Genomic DNA, 20,986 nt, shown 5'->3' on the forward strand with positions numbered 1-20,986 from the left:
TGGTGTCACACAGATATAAGAAATGTAGAACTGGAATTTGGGGAGTACAATGTCTACAGAAAGGATAGACAGGATAGGAAGGGAGGAGGGGTTATGCTATTAGTTAAAGAACACATAAAATCCAAGGAAGTGAAGCCAGTCGACATCGCTGGACAGTGCAGTGTCGAGTCAGTTTGGTGTGACATAAGCATTGGGAGATCAAAATTGAGAGTAGGAGTGTGCTATAGGCCTAATGACTCTGATGAGTATAATAAGAAACTGTTCGGAGAAATAGAGTGGGCCAGTAAATCAGAGAGTCTTATAATGGGGGACTTTAATTTCCCAGATATTGACTGGAAATTGGGGGCTGGTCACTCACACAGTAGCAAGGCTTTTGTGGATTTATTGGATGATTGTTTTCTACATCAGCATGTTCGGGAGGCAACTAGAGGGAGTAATACTCTTGATTTGATTATCAGTAGTGATTCTTCATGCATTAAGAATCTGCAGATAAATGAACCACTTGGTAGCAGTGATCACAGTGTGCTGAAGTGGGAGTTACTCAAAGAGGTAACTACCATTAGGGGTAAAGGGAAGGGGTATTGCTTTCGTAAAGGCGACTACAATGGACTGAGACAGTATTTAAATTCTATGCAGTGGGATCAACTGATGATATTGCCAACAGCAAATTCAAAATGGGAAGCATTCAAAGAACTTATCGTGGAAGCTACTAGGCTTTACATACCAACTAAGAAATATTGTTCAAGGTTTAGGCCTAAATGGTTGTCAGATGAACTAATGAGGCATATGGCAGAGAAGAAAAATGAATGGGATACATACAAATTAACACGTGACACGGACGCCTATGATAGATACAAGTTGATCTGTAACCAAGTTACAAAGGAGGTTAGGCAGGCGAAGGCAGATTACGAGAGATCCTTGGCAAGGGATGCGAAGAAAAACAGCAAAGAGTTCTTTACTTATGTAAACTCTAGAAGGAAGGGGATGAATCAGATTGGTCCACTTGAGATCGATGGGTCAACTGTTGATGACCCTGCTCGGGTAGCTAACAAACTAAATGAATATTTTGCATCGACATTCACACATGAGGAGTTATTCAGCGAGGGGAATGCCAGAGGTGTATTCAACTCTAGCAGTAAGCTAGAGAATCTTGTAATAACTGAGAGCAAAGTGGAGGAGAAATTGTTGAAGATAAACACAAGAAAGGCACCTGGGGTGGATGGGATCTATCCAGTTATATTAAAGGAGGCAGCAAAGGAGGTAAGCAAACCCTTAGCCATAATTATGAGAGCTTCCTTGGACTCAGGGGAGGTACCCATTGACTGGAGATGTGCAAATGTGACCCCAATTCACAAAGGGGGATCAAAGGCTGACACAAGTAATTATAGACCTGTGAGTTTAACTTCTGTTCCCGGAAAATTAATGGAGGCACTGGTGAAAGAAGCACTGCAGGATCATCTAGACAAGACTTCAGTTATAGCTAGGACACAGCATGGTTTTGTTAAGGGGAAGTCTTGCCTGACCAATTTGATTGGATACTATGATGCAGTCACAAAAGAACTGGATGCAGGGAATAACTTTGATATTATATACTTGGATCTTAGAAAGGCTTTTGATACTGTTGCACATGGAAGACTGCTGCACAAATTGGAGCAGTGTGGCATTGGAGGCAAGTTGCTGCTATGGATAAAGGGGTGGTTGAGGGGGAGAAGACAGAGAGTGGTAATCAATGGACACTGCTCATCGTGGACTAATGTTATTAGTGGAGTCCCTCAGGGTTCAGTATTGGGGCCTTTATTGTTTTCTGTATTTATAAATGATATTGATGATGGTATATCAGGCTTAATGTCCAAGTTTGCAGACGATACGAAGGTTGGCAGGGTTGTCAAGGACACTACTGACACTATGCTGCTGCAACAGGATTTGGAAAGGTTGAGCAGATGGGCTTCGAGGTGGCAAATGAAGTTTAACATTGACAAATGTAAAGTACTACATATGGGAAACAGCAACCCCAGAGCAACGTATCAACTCTGTGGTACTACACTGACAGTGGTAGAGAATGAAAGGGACCTGGGGGTGGTGGTGCAGGCAGATATGAAGTTCTCTGAGCAGTGCAGACGAACTGCAAGAGTAGCTCATGGTGTATTGTCAATGATATATAGGAATTTTTCTAGCAGGGATAAGGAGGTGATTATTCCCTTGTATAAGGCAATGGTCAGGCCACACCTAGAGTACTGTATACAGGCCTGGAGGCCTCATTTCAGGAAGGATGTAGAGCTGCTGGAACGAGTACAGAGAAGGGCAACTAGATTGGTGAATGGGACAAAGGGGTTCTCTTACGAAGAAAGGCTTAAGTTTTGCAAATTACAGTGTCTGGAAACTAGGCACCAGCGGGGTGATCTGATAGAGGTGTACAAAGCCTTGAATGGTTTAAGCATGCTCAATGCTGATGGGATTCTTCCTCTAGCTCAGAAAAATCACCTGAGAGGGCATAAATTCAAATTGAGGAAAGACAGATGTAGGATAGATGTGCGGAAATTTGCCTTTAGCCAGCGGGTGGTTGGTGGGTGGAACAGACTTCCATCCCTTGTCGTGGAAGTTGATAGCCTAAATAAGTTTAAGGCTCAGCTGGACAGGTATTTCGAACGAACAGAGGGGTGAAGTGGAAGTGGTTATTTTTATTTATTTATGTTACTTTTTTTTTTTTTTTTTTTTGGCTGATGCTGCATAAGCTTGCTTTCTTGCATCAAATGCCTCTACTAATGCTAATGCTAATTTTTGTGTAACCATGAGCTCTAAGCGTAGGGCTGTTTCTGTGCCGGGGGGGGGGTGCCAAAAAGAATATAAAACACTAACAGTTAAGGAGAAAACGGATGTGATCACATTGAGTCTGGTGAGCATCGGTCAGATGTGTGTAAGGCGTTGAGTTTAGTACCTTTTACTGTATCAACGATTATGAACAATGTTGATAAAATAAAATAAAGCGAACAATGTTGATAAAATAAAGCGCCACAGGGATAACAAGTGTGTCATCCTCCAGAACAACTTATTCATGCAGTTAGACAATGGAAAAAAATGGAGAAATTGTTAGTGTTGTGGGTTGATGATATGAACCAAAATAACATTCCTGTTACACAGGTGGTAATTCTGGACAAGGCAAAGTCGTTATTTGACGAAATATGTGAAGAGTCTGGTAGTACTGAAACATTTACGGCCAGCAAAGGGTGGTTTCATCAGTTTAAAAACTGTTGTAAAATTCACAATGTGAAAGTGTCTGGTGAGGCTGCTAGTGCTGACGTTGCAGTGGTGGAAAAGTATCCTTCCAAATTTAAACGCTTAATAGACGAAGATTTAGTTTTTAATGTGGATTTAGTTTTTAATGTGGATGATTTAGTTTTTAATGTGGATGAAACAGGAAGTGGAGTCATCACTTGAGTAAATACATAATCAAGTGATGACTCCACAGGACCAAAGTAAAATTTTATTTTATTAATTATTTTATATATAAGTATAAACTTATATTATACTTATGTGCATTAAATGTTTAAAATATTTAATTATTTATAGAGAACAGAAATATTAGTGCATACTTGGAAAAATTTTGGGAATTTTGGAACCTATCTCATTCAATTACATTATAATTTGGTCTTGTTTTACGACTTTTCATTTTACGACCCTGTTTTGCTGGAACCTATGTCGTAAAACGGGTCCAACCTGTATTTGTTTTACAAATGAAATCCTGAATTTAATTATTGAGTATCTAGAGCCAGAACTACGGTGGGGTGAGCTGGGCCCTATCACCAGAATTTTAATGGCACAATCAACCAGTTATGTATTTTAAAACTGCTTTATTTTTGAGTTAATTACAGTCGGACCTCTGTTTAACGAACTTCTTCGTAGCGAGTTTTTTTAATTCCCCTTAATTTCTACGGAAACATTTAAAATAATTTCCGTAGAATGAACGGATTGTGATAGACAACTCTGTGCGCATTGTCCTCACCTCTGGCCTTTAGGTAATTAGAAAGCGAGAATTAAGGGTGAAAGGGATTACCGTCCCACAACGTAAATGGTGTCCGTAAAAGCTATGCAGCCAAATGCCGAAAAGTTGCACTAGTTAATATGCTTTCCATAGCCAGTCAGAGGATTAAGAAGATTCCCAATGCAGATAACAGCCTCTGGTCAACCTGTGTTGTGGTTCCCTTTTACTCCGACAAGAAGTTATGTTTTTCGGAGAAGTGAGTGATCCACACATTTCAGTAAATTTCTCCGTCTATGTTTACGTGGTCACAGCAGCTAAATATCTGAGCGATTCTGATATTTTGCACAGTATTCAAAGAACTAGTGACAGTAGCAACGTGTTGGGATGAGGCTACTAAGATATTAAGTAAACTGTTGTAGATGAAATGTTGGCAGATTTGGAAACCGCGCCGAGGCTTTCATTGTGAAGAAAATGTTCCAAAATATAATGGCATACAGGCAATAATTTAAAAAAAAAAAAAAAAAAACTATTACCAATCTCCAAGAAACCAGCGCAATTTAATAACTTGATGTGGAAAGAACATGGCTAAGGAACTTGATGTGAAAACTATAAAGATCGGTCATGTGTTCGGGCCACGATGGGCAGCTTGTAGCTTATGGACGGCAATTGAGGGTTGGAGGAATTATCCTGCTTTGTGCAAACATTTTGAATCAGAAAGTTAATTAAATATTCTGGATTATTAAACCGACTTTTCAATCTGGAATTTCTTAATGATTTAGCACTAATGATCGACATCCTGCAGGAGCTCTCTTACCTTTCAGAAGCTTTACAGAAAAACTATGGTAAAAGAAGATAAATTAATTATTCTAACTATCAATGCTATGGCTAATTTGAAAAATTCTGAAGGAAATTATGAAGCTAAAATTGAGAGCATGTTGAAGTTGAAAGAAATTGAAGGAATCGAAAGTAAGAACACGTTTAAAAAATTACCTCGTGACACGTTATTAAGGATAAGTTATTAATGCAACACAGTAATTTTAAATTAAATAAATAAAATAATGATAATATTGATGATGAGGAATTGAAAAAAATTTTAAACATATGCTACCTGGAATCGTGGAATGTGAAGGAACTTTCATCTCCATGGCAAGACAGTGAAAAATGAATAAGAAATTTAAGTTTTCTGATAAAATATGAAATAAAAATTAATGATTTTAAAGATTTTGTCGAAGACAGTTTATCTTTAAAATCGAGTGAAATTCCCTCTTCAATTAAGAAAGCCTGAAATATCTTTGAAACCATTGTGATTAGCAGTGCTTTCAGCATAATGAATAATGCTGACAATTAAACACATTGCAGATTATGATGACCATACATCTAAATGGAAAACCACTGCTTCAATTTGATCCGGATCGTTACGTCAAATCATTCCTCTGTAATCATCACTCAGCGATTGGGCAAAGCAGAAGATCAACAACAAATATTAATAAAGAAGTAAATTGCATATGGCGATTTTTAGAATAAAATTTTCTTGAATATTTGTATAATAATTTTTTTTATGTAATCTGTGATATTGTGCACCTTTTCTAGAAGAATTTGTTTTTTATGTAATATTTATTTTTATATTGTAGAATGTTTTGTGATAGTTTTTGTGAAATGGGAAATATTTCATGTTATTTTTTATTCACAAAATAAGAAATTAAAATTTTATCATGAAAAAAAAATTTATCCATTATATTTCCCTAGTTGTAAAAAAAAAAGAGACAAATAAAAAAGTGGCGCATGTACCGAGCACATGTGGTAGATGGTTTTATGTGAATCCTTCACATTTCTTTTAGGTATTTTGATTTGTATATTGATTACAAATAAAAGAGCTTTTGTATTGTAAATATTTTATTGAACATTCGCAAATTTTTATAATTTCTGGAAGACAAGATACAATGGATTTATGATAACTAAAGTAATTGATGTGTACCTGTGATTGCAATGTATCTAAATGTCTAGAAAACAGCATCAATTTAAGTACCAATCTTGTAGTTGAAACGACATACGCAGCTGTTCAGGGCAACTAACAATGGAATGTTATGAAAATGCGAGACGAAAAAAATAAATTGCTGACAAATATTTGTATTGTTGCAGTCATACTTACTTCAGGAAGTATGATTGTGATATCATACTATTAAAAAATTCTAAAAAGTTAGAACTTGAGATACTATCTTTTCCAGGTATCACGTAAAGAGGAGGGGGGGAGGGGGCATGATGACCAGGCTGACTTGAGATATAATACCTGTCACGAAAAATGCATCACGCACTCTAATCACACTACTAGTGAGTGCTTAGCACAGACTAGTAGTGTGAATGCAAACTAGTAGTGTGATGAAATCACTTCCATGAAGTCATCCGTGACAGGAATCCCCAAGGATGTTTCACATCAAAAAGTCGGCAGAACTGTGAGCCCATTGTTAAAATATTCACAGCCCACCACTGCATGTGGTCTACTACGTCTACCAGATGCTAAAGAGTGAGAATACACTACCAGCACTATAGCGTGCAGTCTACAGGCACTAAATATATGATATATGAATGTGATAAAAAAACAAAAGACTAAATATTAGCTTAAATATTAGCTATTCTAATTTTATGTAGTGCAGTATTATGATAAAAACACAGCTATGTGCTGAATGATTTTTGATGCGACATTTACACTATAACGTGTGGTCTACTTTCAGCTAAAAATAAGAAACCTGGAGTTCAAGAATAGAAGTCTAAAAATTTTACCCTATGCAATGCTGTTTAAACATTTCTACAGAAGTGTCATCTTGACAGAAGACACTGCAGTTTCATTTCAATGTGAACACCATATGGGCATACTTCAAGACATAAGGCCTTGTCATCAATGTCGTAGCTTCATGCAAGAAAAAAGAAAACATGACAGAGGTGGAGAATAGAGGCCTATACTTCGTTGTCCATGTAAAAGTGTGCCAAACTTCATGTTCTGTCCGGAAAGGCAATGCATTCTTCCATTACAGACATGAACAGCAAATTACACTGCAATCTGAGTTTGTGGGAAATTTTAAAACTGGTGTTCTTTTTCACGCAGGAAATACCAATGGATACAGCGGTTACTCTAACAGGAAAGTCTTACAATACTATAACTGACTGGAATAACATGTGCAGAACCACTGTTTCTCATAATGCACGAAGCAAGATGGTTGATACAGCGCCTAACACCATTCAGACTGACAAGGCAAGACTTGCTGGTCGATGGAAATATAATCGTGGAAGAATGCTAAATGGCAACCAAGCTCCTCTTTCCAAAGATAGTAATGAAGTTGTACAAAACAACAGGCACTATAGACCAAGAATTGATGGCCTGTGGGTTTTTGGTCTCAAGTAATACCCTGATTGTCGGTATTTCTATGTGCAATGGCGTGACAGAGGCACCTCAATCCCAATCATTGAACAGGAATGTGAATCTGGTTCAGTGATTAATCCCAATGAATGGCCTGCGTATAGCAATCTAAATGTCACAGGTTACCACAATTTTATGATGAACCATCAAGAAAATTATGTGGATCCAGTGACAGGAGCAAACACACAAACAATTGAATGGTCACAGTTGGATTCCAAAACAAGTATTCTAAAGAAAATGAGAGGCATTAACAGTAAGCTTTCTCAATCTCACCCTGATCACTTTTGTGGAAAGTGCTAAGAAAATTTGAAGATGATTTATTTGTGACATTTTTAAATGATATTCAAAGTGTATGTCATTAAAAAGCATAAGAAGTTAAGGTAATGGTAAGCCATTAATTTAAATTATGAAACAACAGGGATTACCTTTATTTTAGATATAGGAAGCTTCTTTTCCAATCAACTCTCCTATATAGGAGAGTTGGTTGGAAAACAAGCTTCCTATATCTAAAATAAAGGTAATCCCTGTTGTTTCATAATATAATAGAATATAGGAATTATCGAACACTTAATAGCTCTCTATTATCAAATTACAGTAATTTAAATGCATTATTTAACCTGTTTGTGTATAATTCATAAAGGATATCATTTAAGCTAATATTTAGTCTTTATTAAAAATCATTTAGTGCATAATTTTGTGTTTTTAACTTATTCATATTTTTCACATTTATTCATATATATTTTTAGCATACACTATAGCATCAGGTAGACTGCATGCTATAGTGCTGGTAGTCTGCACACTGTAGTATATTCTCACACTATAGCATTTGGTAGACTGCACACTATAGTGGCACCGAAAAAGTGGACAGTGACACACCCAAATATACCGTCTGCAATTCATCCCACACCTCATGGTGAAATACCACCTATTCCTGAATCACCCAACCGTTTTTCTGTACACTCTGATGAACATTAACTTGATATACACGAAGTACAGCAAGGGATCCCCCATTTTATCCAAACTTTTACCCTTCTGAACCATATAAGATCACAGAAAGTAAGCTTAATGAGGCCTGTGGAGTTTTTGGTCTCAAGCAAGGCCCTGATTGTCGGCAATTTTATGTGCAACGGCGTGACAGAGGCATCTCGATCCCCATCATTGAATGGGAATGTGAATCTGGTTCAGTGATTAATTCCAATGGATGGCCTGCGTATAGCAGTTCATTCATTGGAATTCATCGTATAGCAGTCCATGAACATGAGGCATGTTCCCAAAGAATGCTGACTATTTACAGACACTTCTAAGGGATCTCAAACTGCTGAAGAATAAGGCAGAGCTTTTGGCCTTGAGGCTATAACAGTGGAATCTTCGAGATCATTCTGTGAAAGTGAAATTTTGTACTTGAAATAAAGACTATGATAAATTCTATTAAACAGAAGGTGAACTCACTGTTTGTAAGAATGTTGATGGTCTAACGGCAGCAATAAACATGAGGCATGTTCCCGAAGAATGCCAACTATTTATAGATGCATCTAAGGTTAGCCTTAAGGCCGTGTTATTACGCAATGGAAATATGCTGCCTTCAATATCTCTTGCGTACACTGTCCATAAAAAAGAAACATATGCGAACATGGAGAACATGCTGTTAGGTGTACACTATCAGAAGCATGAGTGGCAGATATGTGGTGATTTAAAGGTAATCACCATTTTATTAGGACTACAAAAGGGTTACACTAAGTAGTGTTACTTTCTCTGCGAGTGGGATAGCCATGCCAAGGATATGCACTATGAGAAGAGGAGTTGGCCTCAACGAAAATCATTAACACCTGGAATGAAGAACGTAGCATTCGAACCTCTGGTAAATCCAAATAAAGTTTTGCTTCCACCACTCCACATGACACGGGTCTCCTGAAAAATTTTGTGAAGGCTTTGGAAGTGAATGGTCCTGCATTCACATCAAGAAATATTCCCAAGACTTAGTACAGACCAGATTAAGGCAGGTGTTTTCATTGTCCACAAATAAGGCAACTTTTCAAAGACGAACAGTTTGAATGTGTCCTTAGTGATAGCGAGAAATCAGCGTGGAAAGACTTGAAATGTTTCAAGTCTTTCCACATTACTTCTTACGAAAAACTGGGGTGCAACATGTCATTGAAGATGCATTTCTTGCACTCATGACTAGATTTCTTCCTGCCAAACTGTGGTGCTGTCAGCAACAAATGTAGTGAGCACTTCCATCAAGGCATTGCAGCGATGGAACAAAGATACAAATGTAAATGGAGTGCCACTATGTTAGCCGATTATTGTCGGATGGTGAAAAAGGATGTTCCCGAAGCTGAATACAAGCAAAAGGGTCTCAAGTTTGATACCGGTATGGTTGTGGCTACATCTTACTATCATATAAATAAAAAATACCTTGTATCAATAAAAAAAAAACTATTTTTTTCGAAAACAAAAGCAAATCTGCCATTTTAAGCACCTCAAAATCTATAAAGTAAAAATACTTTCATGCCATAACAAGATATGACCCAAAAATTTGTTGTTCAGTGTTATGTATAAGGGAGACAGCCAAAGAGGAAAACAAACACTTAGTTATAATTATGACAGCATCTTCAGTTTCAGGGCCAGTCCCCACAGACTAGAGATGTGTGAATATATCCCAAATTCACAAAGGGGAATCTAGAGGTCAAACGAGTAATTGCAGACTTGCTAGTTTAATTTGTGTTCCAGGGAAAATATTGTATTCACTGGTTAAAGAAGTAATGCAGGACTATCTACACACAGGACTGCACATATACTTCTAACACAGAATGAGTTTAAGGGAAAATCTTGTCTGACCAATTTGACTGGATACTACAATCCAGTCGTGAAGGAACAGGATGCAAAAAAAAAAAAAAAAATTTTTGATATCACATACTTTGATTTCAGGAAAGCTTTTGATACTGTTGCACGTAAAAGAGTGCTGTACAAATTGAAGTAGTGTGGAATAAAGGGCAAGTTACTGCTATGGATAGAAGGACGATTGAGTAGAGAAGACAAAAGTGGTTATCACTGGACACTGTTCTTCATGAACTAACGTTATTCGTAGAGACCCCCAGGGTTTGGTGCTGGGTCTGTTGTTGTTTTCTATATTTATTAATGATACTGATGAAAGCATATCAGGCTTAATGTCTAAGTCTGCAAATGACACAAAGGTTGACAAGGTGGTTAATAACAGTAAGCAGGATAAGCTACTGAAACAAGATCTAAAAAAATGAAGCAGAAGGGCTGAGAAATGGCAGTTAAATTTTAACACTGACAAATGCAAGGTACTGCATATAGATACCAGTAATCTCAGATTAATGTACCAACTATATGGTACCGAAGCATAGCTTCGGTACCATAGCTCGTACCATGGACACATAGCTCGAAGACATGATGACAGATGGACTAAGAAAATAACAGAATGGTATCCAAGAGGAGCTAGAAGAAAACCTGGAAGACAAAGGCGGAGATGGATAGATGAAATTCATGAGTTTGTGGGTAGTAAATGGATGTCCAGTGCTCAAAACAGAAGGAACTGGAAAGTTGCTGGAGAGGCCTTCATCCTGCAGTGGATTGAAAATGGCTGATGATGATCATGATATGGTACCACACTCACAGTAGTGGAAAATGAAAAAAACTGGGGTAATTGTGCAGTCAGATATGAAGTTTTCGGAGCAGTGCAGACAGAATGCCAGGGCTGCTCATGACGGTTTTGTCTGTGATTTGCAAGAACTGTGCCAGCAGGGGTAAGGAAATGATTATCCCATTGTATAAGGAAATAGTTATACAACATCTTGAGTACTGCATACAAGTCTGGAGGCCGACTGGGCTGTTTGTTGTTTGTTTGTTATTTGGTTTTTAGGAGCATTAGCAACTAAGGCCATATTGCTCCGGGATATGCAGTGGTCATTCCCTGACCTTTCCGCATCCTCCATATTTGGTGGTGACCGGCTCGAACCCCAGTCTAATCAAGAAGCGTGTGCTACGCACTGCTGCTCCTTCCCACCTGGCTACAGAGGCACCTGACGACCAAGCTAGCCGGATGGGTAAAGTGCCTGCCTGGCAACCCAAAGGTCGCGGGTTCGATTCCCGCCTCAGGCTTGGATCAAAGTACTGCAAAAACCTTGGAAGGTGCATTATGGCCACAGAAGCCTATGCACCAACAACTACCAAAAAAAAAAAAAAAACAAGTCTGGAGGCCTCATTTTAGGAAGGATGTTTATCAGCCAGAACAGGTGTAGAGAAGGATAATGAGATTGGTAAAGAGTATAATAGGGTACTCTTACCAACACAGGCATCCGTTCTGCAAACTGCAGTATCTAGAGATTAGGCACCTGCGAGGAGATCTCAACGAGGTGTTTAAAGCCTTGAATGGATTGAGTAAGCTGAATGTTAATGGCTTTCTTCCTCTTGCTCAGTCTGCATAAGAGGGGGCATAAATTCAAACTGAGGAAGGATGGTTGGAAAATAGGTGTGCAAAAGTTTACCTTCAGCCAACAGGTTTTTGATTGCTGAAACAAGCTTCCATCCATTGTGGAAATGGATAGTTTGAATAAATTCAAAGAAAAAGTAGCCAAATTATTAAAGGGGATGAACAGGTGGTATAGGAGTTTTTGTTTTTTGTTTTTATTTTTTGGCTGATGTATTATAAGCTTGCTTTCTTGCATCATATGCTACTAATAATAATAAGTTTAAATGACTGCAGTGGGCACTGCATAAATTACATGATTGAATCCATTGCTTAGACTCCAATGTAATTACATAGCAAATCGCAAACAAAATGAATTAAAACAGCTGAAAATATAAATAATGGTTGTGTAATCTGACAGCTTTAAAGTTTGCTCACTTCAAATTATAACTCACGTTGAGCGCATATTGCTATTGGTACTGAATGCTCTTTAACATTTTTCCTTCTCTCATAGTTAATTTAACAAACATGGCTCACATCCGGTGAGTATGGGCTTGGCACATCCAGGGTCCTGAGCTGGATATAATCATTCTTCTCTTTCTTAGTGATTCCCTTCTACTTCTGACACACACACACACAGACAGAAGCCACATGTTGCATGGGATGCATATAAATTTTCAGGCGACACAGAAGCCTATGGCAGATATAACCTAGTCTGTAATCAAGTCACAAAGGAGGTTAGGCAGGCTAAGGCAGATTACGAGAAATCTTTGGCAAAGGATGCTAAGAAAAACAGCAAGCATTTCTTTACTTATATAAACTCTAAAAGGAAGGGGATGAAATCAGATTGGTCCACTTGATATCAATGGTTCGACTGTCGATGATCCTGCTCAGATAGCAAACAAACAATGAGTATTTTATGATTAAAGAGGCCTGTGTGCTCTGGATTCATTATTATTATTAAATTACAGTTGCTCAGAGTGAAACGGATACAAAAACATAGATTGTGACAAGTTTAATAATAGGAAATATACATATATTAGATTAGATACATACAAATAAGCTTTCGGTTGCTTAGTCAACCTTGTTCAGTTAAACTGACAGTTCGAATGGAGCATGAGGGCGTGTACTGCCAATCTTGTATGTGAAGTGCGTGATTAATTGTTGGATGTTGAAGCCTGTGGCTGTCATGTATGTGGACGTGGCCAGTGTTTGTCAATGGACAGAATTGCTGTTTTGGTGATAGGGTGGACTTGACAACCACTGTTCCTGTTCACTGAGGTATTGGAGCATTTGATGTTTAACGAGTCCAACCAGGCACATCGCCGATAATGGCAGGACTTATCCACAATCATGACTTCGCGGTGTGGGTCAATGTCGTGGTGGGTTGCCCAAACGTGTTCGGCAATAGCTGAATGCTCCACATCCACTAAGCGGATTGCTCTTTTGTGTTCGGAAAGGCGTTTTTCGAGTATGGTATGGACAACACCATACCATATTCAGACACCCTTGTCCGGCACGAGGGCACGTGCTTGAAGACAACTGTCCATCGTAAACCTATGTGTGCTGGCCAATTTACCAACTTCCAGTCAGCACACGCACGTAGTCATCTTCTTGCCACTTCACGAACCTTGCTAACTCGTGCCTGGACACACTCTAGCTCTGTAAATGAGAGGCGCACCGAAATCGCTAAAGTCAAGGCGGATCTTACGAGGTGTGACTATCCCATCAATACCCTTGACAGGTGTGACCTACAGACACGCAACAACGTAGCGACCAACAGAAACACCCAAGGTGATGACTCAGCCACGAGCACCTTTATCCCATACTACCCAAACCTATCACAACAGGTTTGTGGAATCTTAAAATCACATGGGATAAAATGCGTACAACTCCCAGGCAGAAAATTATGATCCCTCATCTCTAAGGTAAAAACACCTGTCCCAACCCTACTACAAAGCAGATTGGTCTACCGCATCTCTTGCCGTGACTGCACTAGCTGCTACATTGGGGAAACAGGGAGACGGCTCGAAAAACGCCTTTCTGAACACAAAGAGCAATCCGCTTAGTGGATGTGGAGCACTCAGCTATTGAAGAACACGTTTGGGCAACCCACCACGACGTTGACCCACACCGCGATGTCATGATTGTGGATAAGTCCTGCCATTATCGGCGATGCGCCTGGTTAGTCGTTAAACATCAAATGCTCCAATACCTCAGCGAACGGGAACAGTGGTTGTCAAGTCCACCCTATCACCAAAACAGCAATCCATTAACAAACGCTGGCCACGTCCACATACATCACAGCCACAAGCTTCAACATCCAACAATTAATCACGCACTTCACGTACAAGATTGGCTGTACACAACCTCATGCTCCATTCTAACTGTCAGTTTAACTGAAGAAGGTTGACTAAACAACCGAAAGCTTTTATTTGTATGTATCTAATCTAATCTAATATATGTATATTTCCTTTTATCAAACTTGTCACAATCTATATTTTTGTATCCGTTTCACTCTGAGCAACTGTAATTTAATAATAATAATGAGTATTTTTGCATCTACATTCACACATGAGGAGTTATTAAGGATTGAAAATGCCAGAAGGTTATCAAATTGTAATAACTAAAAGTGCAGGAGAAATTGTTGAAGTTAAACATAAGAAAGGCACCTAGGGTGGATGGGATCTATCCAGTTATATTAAAGGAGGTGGCAAATAGGGCTTGCAAACCGGTTTTATAAAACCGGTTAAATAGGTTTTCATATTGAGTTGTTAAAACCGAAACCGAGCTTCTAAAACCGGATTTGAATATTTTCTTAGTTAGCCCTCAAATATAGTTTTTTGTTACGCACATTTTCTTTTGTTTGTTCGTTTGTCTGGATCGTTCAACTGCTTTATGTTTTAAATATGTTTTTTATTTTATTTTAAGGTACGAATCTCATGGGCAAGTGGCCCAAATCTAGGAGGGGTACCTTTTATCTTCCCACCTATATCATGGCACAATGCAGGCGTACTCATTTACGACTGAGTGAGTCGGAGCGATAGCGTAAAAGAAAATGCTCAACATTTCTCCGTTCCATCTATCTTGTTTGCTAGGCAAGTTATGGAACGCGCCTTATTGATGGTTACCCACTAGAAACAGATTCGCTGAATATTGCATCAAATTTCAATCGTAGAAAGTTTTTTGCTTCTTTATTCCTATTAAATTTGCGATCAAATGCTCTCCAAAGAGCAGCTTCACCAAATTTAGCTTTTATGTAATTTTGAAAATACAACAGATTTAATTGGGGAAAAAAAATTGCAAGTAAATAAATAAAAAATTTCTTTCGTGAAAATTTAGACTCGTCATTCAGTGCTTGTGGGAGTGATGCATAGTATTGTGCCTTTGTTATCTTCAATATTTTTATTTAAAATTGTCGGTGATATAAATTCCTACTAATTAATATTTATTACTCTTAATATGTCTAAGATGAAATCAAATATATGGAATTATTTTGCTCGAAAAAGCAAAGATGAAGCACAATGTTCGAAATGTCAGAAGATAATGAAGTCGTCTGGAGGATCTACATCATCTTTGATGTTGAATTTAAAGAAAATACATAAGATTGACATTAAACAAGATAACAGTGAACTTCCTGTAAAAATGGTAAGAACATTAGAAAACTTTATCGTTAAAAAATCTATGGAAGAAGAGATTTCAAAATTAGCTGCTTTAGATGGATTTTCTTTTAATTCAATTTCCAGGAGTGAGTTTATACAATCAAGGCTTCACCTTCAGAGAAATAAATACGATAAATTACCACCAGCCTCAGTGAATGGAATTAAAAATATGGTTCTGAATTATTATAAAACTAAGAAAGAAGAATTCATTCAGCATTTCAAAAATTCATTGGTTTTGGGTGCACGGTATTCACTGACTCTAGACGAATATACGTCTATACAAAATAAAAGGTATATGAATATAAATGTGCATTCAAAAGACAATCATTGGTCGTTAGGTATTATTGAGATTAATGGTTCACTTGATAGCAGAAGAACTGAGCAAATTGTGAATGAACACTTGAAGGAATTTGGTTTGAACTTGGATGAGGATATTGTTGCCTGCACCACCGATGGAGCAGGAATGATGATTAAATTTGGCAAGCAAATTATGCCTAATCATCAACAATGTATAGCCCATTGTATACATCTGTAAGTTATAGATGTACTTTATGAAAAAGCAATCAATTATGGTGCTACAATCTCTGAGTCTCGCAAAGACAATGAAGAAAATGAAGAAAGTAGTGATGATGAAGTTGAAGAAAGACAGCAAGGCATGCTTTATCAAACCGACTTTACCGATGAGCTCATTTATTTCTTCAATCCAATGGCCAATATTGCACAAACTATTAACAAAGTCAGAAAAATTTGCAAGCTTTTTCGAAAATCGCCTACCAAAATTACATATTACAAAATTTTGTTAAAGCAAAATTTAATGGGAAAGAATACAAACTTATATTAGTTGCAAGACTAGATGGGATAGCACATTCTATATGATTGAGAGATTTTTGAAATTGAAAAATTGCATTCCAAATGCTCTATGTGTAGTACTGTCAACTGAAGCTGTGTCTGACGATGACTGGAAAACACTTGGATTGCTATGTTAAACTTTGCGACTAGTTGAAATGATTCTGAAGGCTATAACCTCAGAAGATACAGACTTACTTAAAGCAGAGTCTTCAATAGAATTTCTGCTTGCTAAGCTTGATACAGCAGAAAACCCATTTGCTTTAAAGTTTCACCAAAGCCTTTTGCAGCATTACAATGCAAGACAAAAGTGCCAAACTGTGGCTTTGCTGAGCTATCAACACAACCCCAAAAAGTTTAGGAAAGAAGATTCAGGTTCAAGAACTTTTGATTTTCCAAGTAAACAAGTTTTGAAAAAGCATGCTGAAGAGATTTATCAGAGATTATTTGCAAAAAATTCCGAAGGAGTCTTAGCGTTGAATGAAGAAACTGAAAATAAACAAACTGTTCTTTTAGAAGAAAACAAAGACTCGTCTAGTTACGATGTTGGAGATGCACTCATGCGAGAGTATGATAGTGTAATAAAGAGATTAACTGAAGAGCCTTCAAAATATCCGAGTGAATTGGAAATCAGCAAAGAACTTAAAATTTTGGAGGCAACTAGCAATAGAAGTGAAAAGCTGGAGAAAGTTTATAGAGCATTGCTGACCATTAAACCAACAAGTGTCCAATCTGAGAGAATGTTTTCGATCACTGGTCTCATTAACACAAAAATAAGGTCAAGTCTATCAGGAAAAATGCTTAATATACTGTGTTTTTTAAAGGATCGTTTTCAGAAAACAGCTGAGCAATAAATAGTAAAGTAATTTCCCCAAGCTGTTTTTTTTTCACATTATTTTTATTTATTTATTATTATTATTATAGATCTTATTATTTTTTTGTTTACTATACGAGAAGATAGTTTTTATTCAAAGGATTTGAATACGATTTGTAATTTTGTATAATCTCAAGCTAGTTACTTTTTTGGAGCATTTTAATTTTTTTTATTATAAGAGGTGATAGATTTTGTTTAAAAGATTTGATTACGATTTGTACAATCTACCCAAGATAAAATAAATACCTGTGTTATAAGCTTTTAATTATTTTCCCTAAGTCTGAGAAAATCGGTTTTAAAACCAGTTTTAAGAGTAAACTTCGGTTAAACTCGGTTTTATGCAAGCCCTAGTGGCAAAGGAACTAAGCAAACCCTTAGCCATAATTATGAGAGCATCCTTTGATTCAGGGGAGGTCCCCACAGACTGGAGATGTGCAAATGTATCCCCAATCCACAAAGGGGGGGATAAAAAGGTGACACGAGTAATTAGAGACCAGTTAGTTTAACTTCTGTTCAGGGTAAAATAATGGGGTTACTAGATAAAGATGCATTGCAGGATCATCTAGACCAGAGGTGACCAACTTAATTTGTGATGCGATCTATTTTTTTTCTTCAAAATGTGCCGCGATCTACCATCTCAAGAATTTCTTTGAACATGGTTAAAAAAGTTAATCAACACATACTGAAAAATGTTGTTTATAAATTTTAAAATTAAATACAATTCAGAATTCTTATTTTAAATTCTTAATTTATGTGAAGTATGTGTCTTCATGTCATCTGCCAAGTTTTCAAAATGGATATATATTGTGATAAGAATCTTCTGTATGCAAGTCCGTAAGAGTACAGCGATTTTTCGTTTTTGTTTGTTTCAAATATGAAGGGGCTGATTCACATAGAGATGTGGAACCAAAACAGGAATTTAAAAGTTCAATTAATTTTTTTACATTTGGGTGCTTTCCTCGGCAAACATATTTCCAAAAGTCTTTTTCCGATGATCTGGCTTTTAAGAAGTTATCATTTTGGAGTGTAATAATTTCATTTTCAAGTAATATTTTCTGCATGTGAAAAATATCAGCGATTTTTTCTGCAATTTGTTTCGTACCTAAGTGGACATTAAATGGAAAAGAAATATATTGAACAATGTCTTCAATTGTTTTAAAATCATTGAATCTGGTTTTAAAATCATCAACAACTTTCTCAATTTCAGAAACATATTTCCCACTATTAAATTCAAAAACACGATATTTTTGTAAATGATCTTGATATTTGCAAAATGACCGATTTTTTTTCTTTGAGAACGTTAGCCATTGCGAAAATTGATATTTATATGCAGAAATACTACTAATCATGTCAACCACATTTTTATTTTTTTTCTTGTAATTCTAAATTCAGATTACTAAATTTACTGGTAAAATCTGCCAAAAAGGCCAGATCACACAACCACTCCGTATCCTGTAGCTGCTGATAATCATCTCTCTTTTGATCAACAATTTTTTTTAATTTCATTCAGCAAATTTCGAAATCTCTGTAGAACCAACACTCATCTGTGTGTAATATCAGATCTGGTTCATTTTCATTGAGTTGCATTTTGAAAAGTCTCCTTTGAAGAGATTGTATCCTCTGATGAAATTCATGATATTTAAAGCTATGTCCATAACACTTTCAGTATTTAATCTTTTGCTAGCTAACACTTGATGGTGGATGATACAGTGGTAACTCAAAAAATCTGGGAATTCATTTGGCACAATGCAATGAATCCGTTAAGATTCCCCATCATTGCTTTAACTTCATTTGTTGCTATTTTTATATATATTTAAAATTTGTTGTGATCGACCAAAATTAAAGCCGCGATCAACTTGTTGGCCACCCCTAATCTAGACAAGACTGCAGCAATAATTCCGACACAGCACGGGTTTGTTAAGGGAAAGTCTTGTCTGACAAATTTGATTGGATATTATGATGTGATTACAAAGGAACTAGATGCAAAAAATAATTTTGATATCATATACTTGGATTTCAGGAAAGCTTTTGACACTGTTGTGCAGCATGGAAGACAACTGTGCGAATTAGAGCAGAATGGTATTAAGGGTAAGTTGCTACAATGGATAAAAGGATGGTTGAGTGGGAGTACACAGAGGATGGTAATCAATGGGTGCTGCTCTTCGTGGACTAATGTTATTAGTGGAGTCCCACAGGGTTCGGTGTTGGGTCCACTGTTGTTTTCTGTATTTATCAATGATATTCATGAAGGTATATCAGGCTTAGTGTTGAAGTTTGCAGATGATACAAAGGTTGGCAGGGTTGTTAATGACAGTAATGGCAGTGTGCTACTGCAACAGGATCTAGAAAATTTGGGAAGATGGGCTCAAAAGTGGCAACTGAAGTTTAACATTGACAAATGCAAATTACTGCATATGAGTAGAAGTAACCCCAGAGGAACGTACCAACTGTGTCGTACTACACTTAGGGTGGTAGAAAATGAAAAAAGACCTGGGAGTAATTGTGCAGTCAGATAAGACGTTTTCTGAGCAATGCAGACAAAGCAGGTCATGGGGTTTTGCCAATGATATACAGGAATTTTGCTAGAAGGGAAAAGGGGGTGATTGTCCCTCTGTATAAGGCAATGGTCAGGCCAAGCCTTGGGTATTGCGTATAGGTATGGAAGCCTCATTTTAGGAAGGATGTAGATTTGCTGGAGCGTGTAAAGAGAAGGGCAACAAGATTGGTGAGGAGAATGAAGGGATCCTCTTACCAAGAGAGGCTTAAGTTCTGCAAATTGCAGCGGCTTGAGACTGGGCACCTGCGAGATGGTCTGATTGAGGTGTATTAGGCCTTGAATGGGTTGAGCATGCTGAATTCTGATGGGATTCTTCCACTTGTTCAGATTACAAATGTAAGGGGGCATAAATTCAAATTGATGAAAGACAGCTGTAGAATAGATGTGCGGAAATTTGCCTTTAGCCAGCGGGTGGTTAATTGCTGGAACAAGCTTCTATCTGTCGTTGTGGAAGTTGATGGGTTAAATAAATTTAAGGAGGAACTGGACAAACATTTAGAGGGAATGGTTGTATGAATTTTTTTTTTTTTTTTTTTTTTTGGGTGATGCTACCTAAGCTCATATGCTTGCTTTCTTGCATCACATGCCATGATTAGTACTACTACACACTCTCTCTCTGGGTAATTGAGAATTTTTTTTTTTTTTTTTCCTTTTTGGCTGGTGCAGCATAAGCCTCAGGCTTCCTCGCACCGTATAGCTAATGCTAATAATAATAATAATAAATAGTAATATGTATATAATACTCATTACGTTCAATGTCTACAAACACGTATCAATACATGATACTACAGATACATATCAATAAGTTGGCCAACTGAAGATTATTCAACTCAAAGGCATTCAGATCCACGTTACCAATAATCAAACAGGTATTAATGCTTGTTGTTGAAACGATACTACTGAATTAAATTGTCAATAATGATATAATACATACCATTTGGTAGTCCGAGAATGCCATACGCTTCCTCTCTACTTAGACCCATTTTCACGTCTGATACATCGATGAATGAGAAAAAAAACGCTCTTCAGGCATGTTCAATGTCCGATACATGTTTCCCGTATATCACAGTTATGCCTATACATATCAAATTCCACAAATAATTAATAAGTAATACTTAAGGAACTTATAATCACTTATAGTAAATTCTAACATAAGTTAATTATTTGTGGTAGAAAGAATCTCTATTGCGCCCCCAGTGAGATGTATTCGTCCATGTTATTTTC

At 37.2% G+C, this 20,986-nt stretch overlaps 1 protein-coding gene across 1 annotated transcript in view; it reads right to left on the reverse strand.

Annotated features, from left to right (window-relative positions):
* Positions 1–20,986, reverse strand: part of LOC150083301 (uncharacterized) — a 122,457-nt gene extending 101,471 nt beyond the window's left edge. Inside the window, exon 1 of the mRNA XM_090378470.1 lies at positions 20,697–20,986. Coding sequence (XP_090234596.1) covers positions 20,697–20,745 — 49 coding nt within the window. The 5' untranslated portion in view covers positions 20,746–20,986. The remainder of the gene's footprint in view (positions 1–20,696) is intronic.

This window comes from Mastigoproctus giganteus, chromosome 7, assembly GCF_048544385.1.
Source record: "Mastigoproctus giganteus isolate SK-2022 chromosome 7, ASM4854438v1, whole genome shotgun sequence".
In the NCBI taxonomy this organism is placed as follows: domain Eukaryota; kingdom Metazoa; phylum Arthropoda; class Arachnida; order Uropygi; family Thelyphonidae; genus Mastigoproctus; species Mastigoproctus giganteus.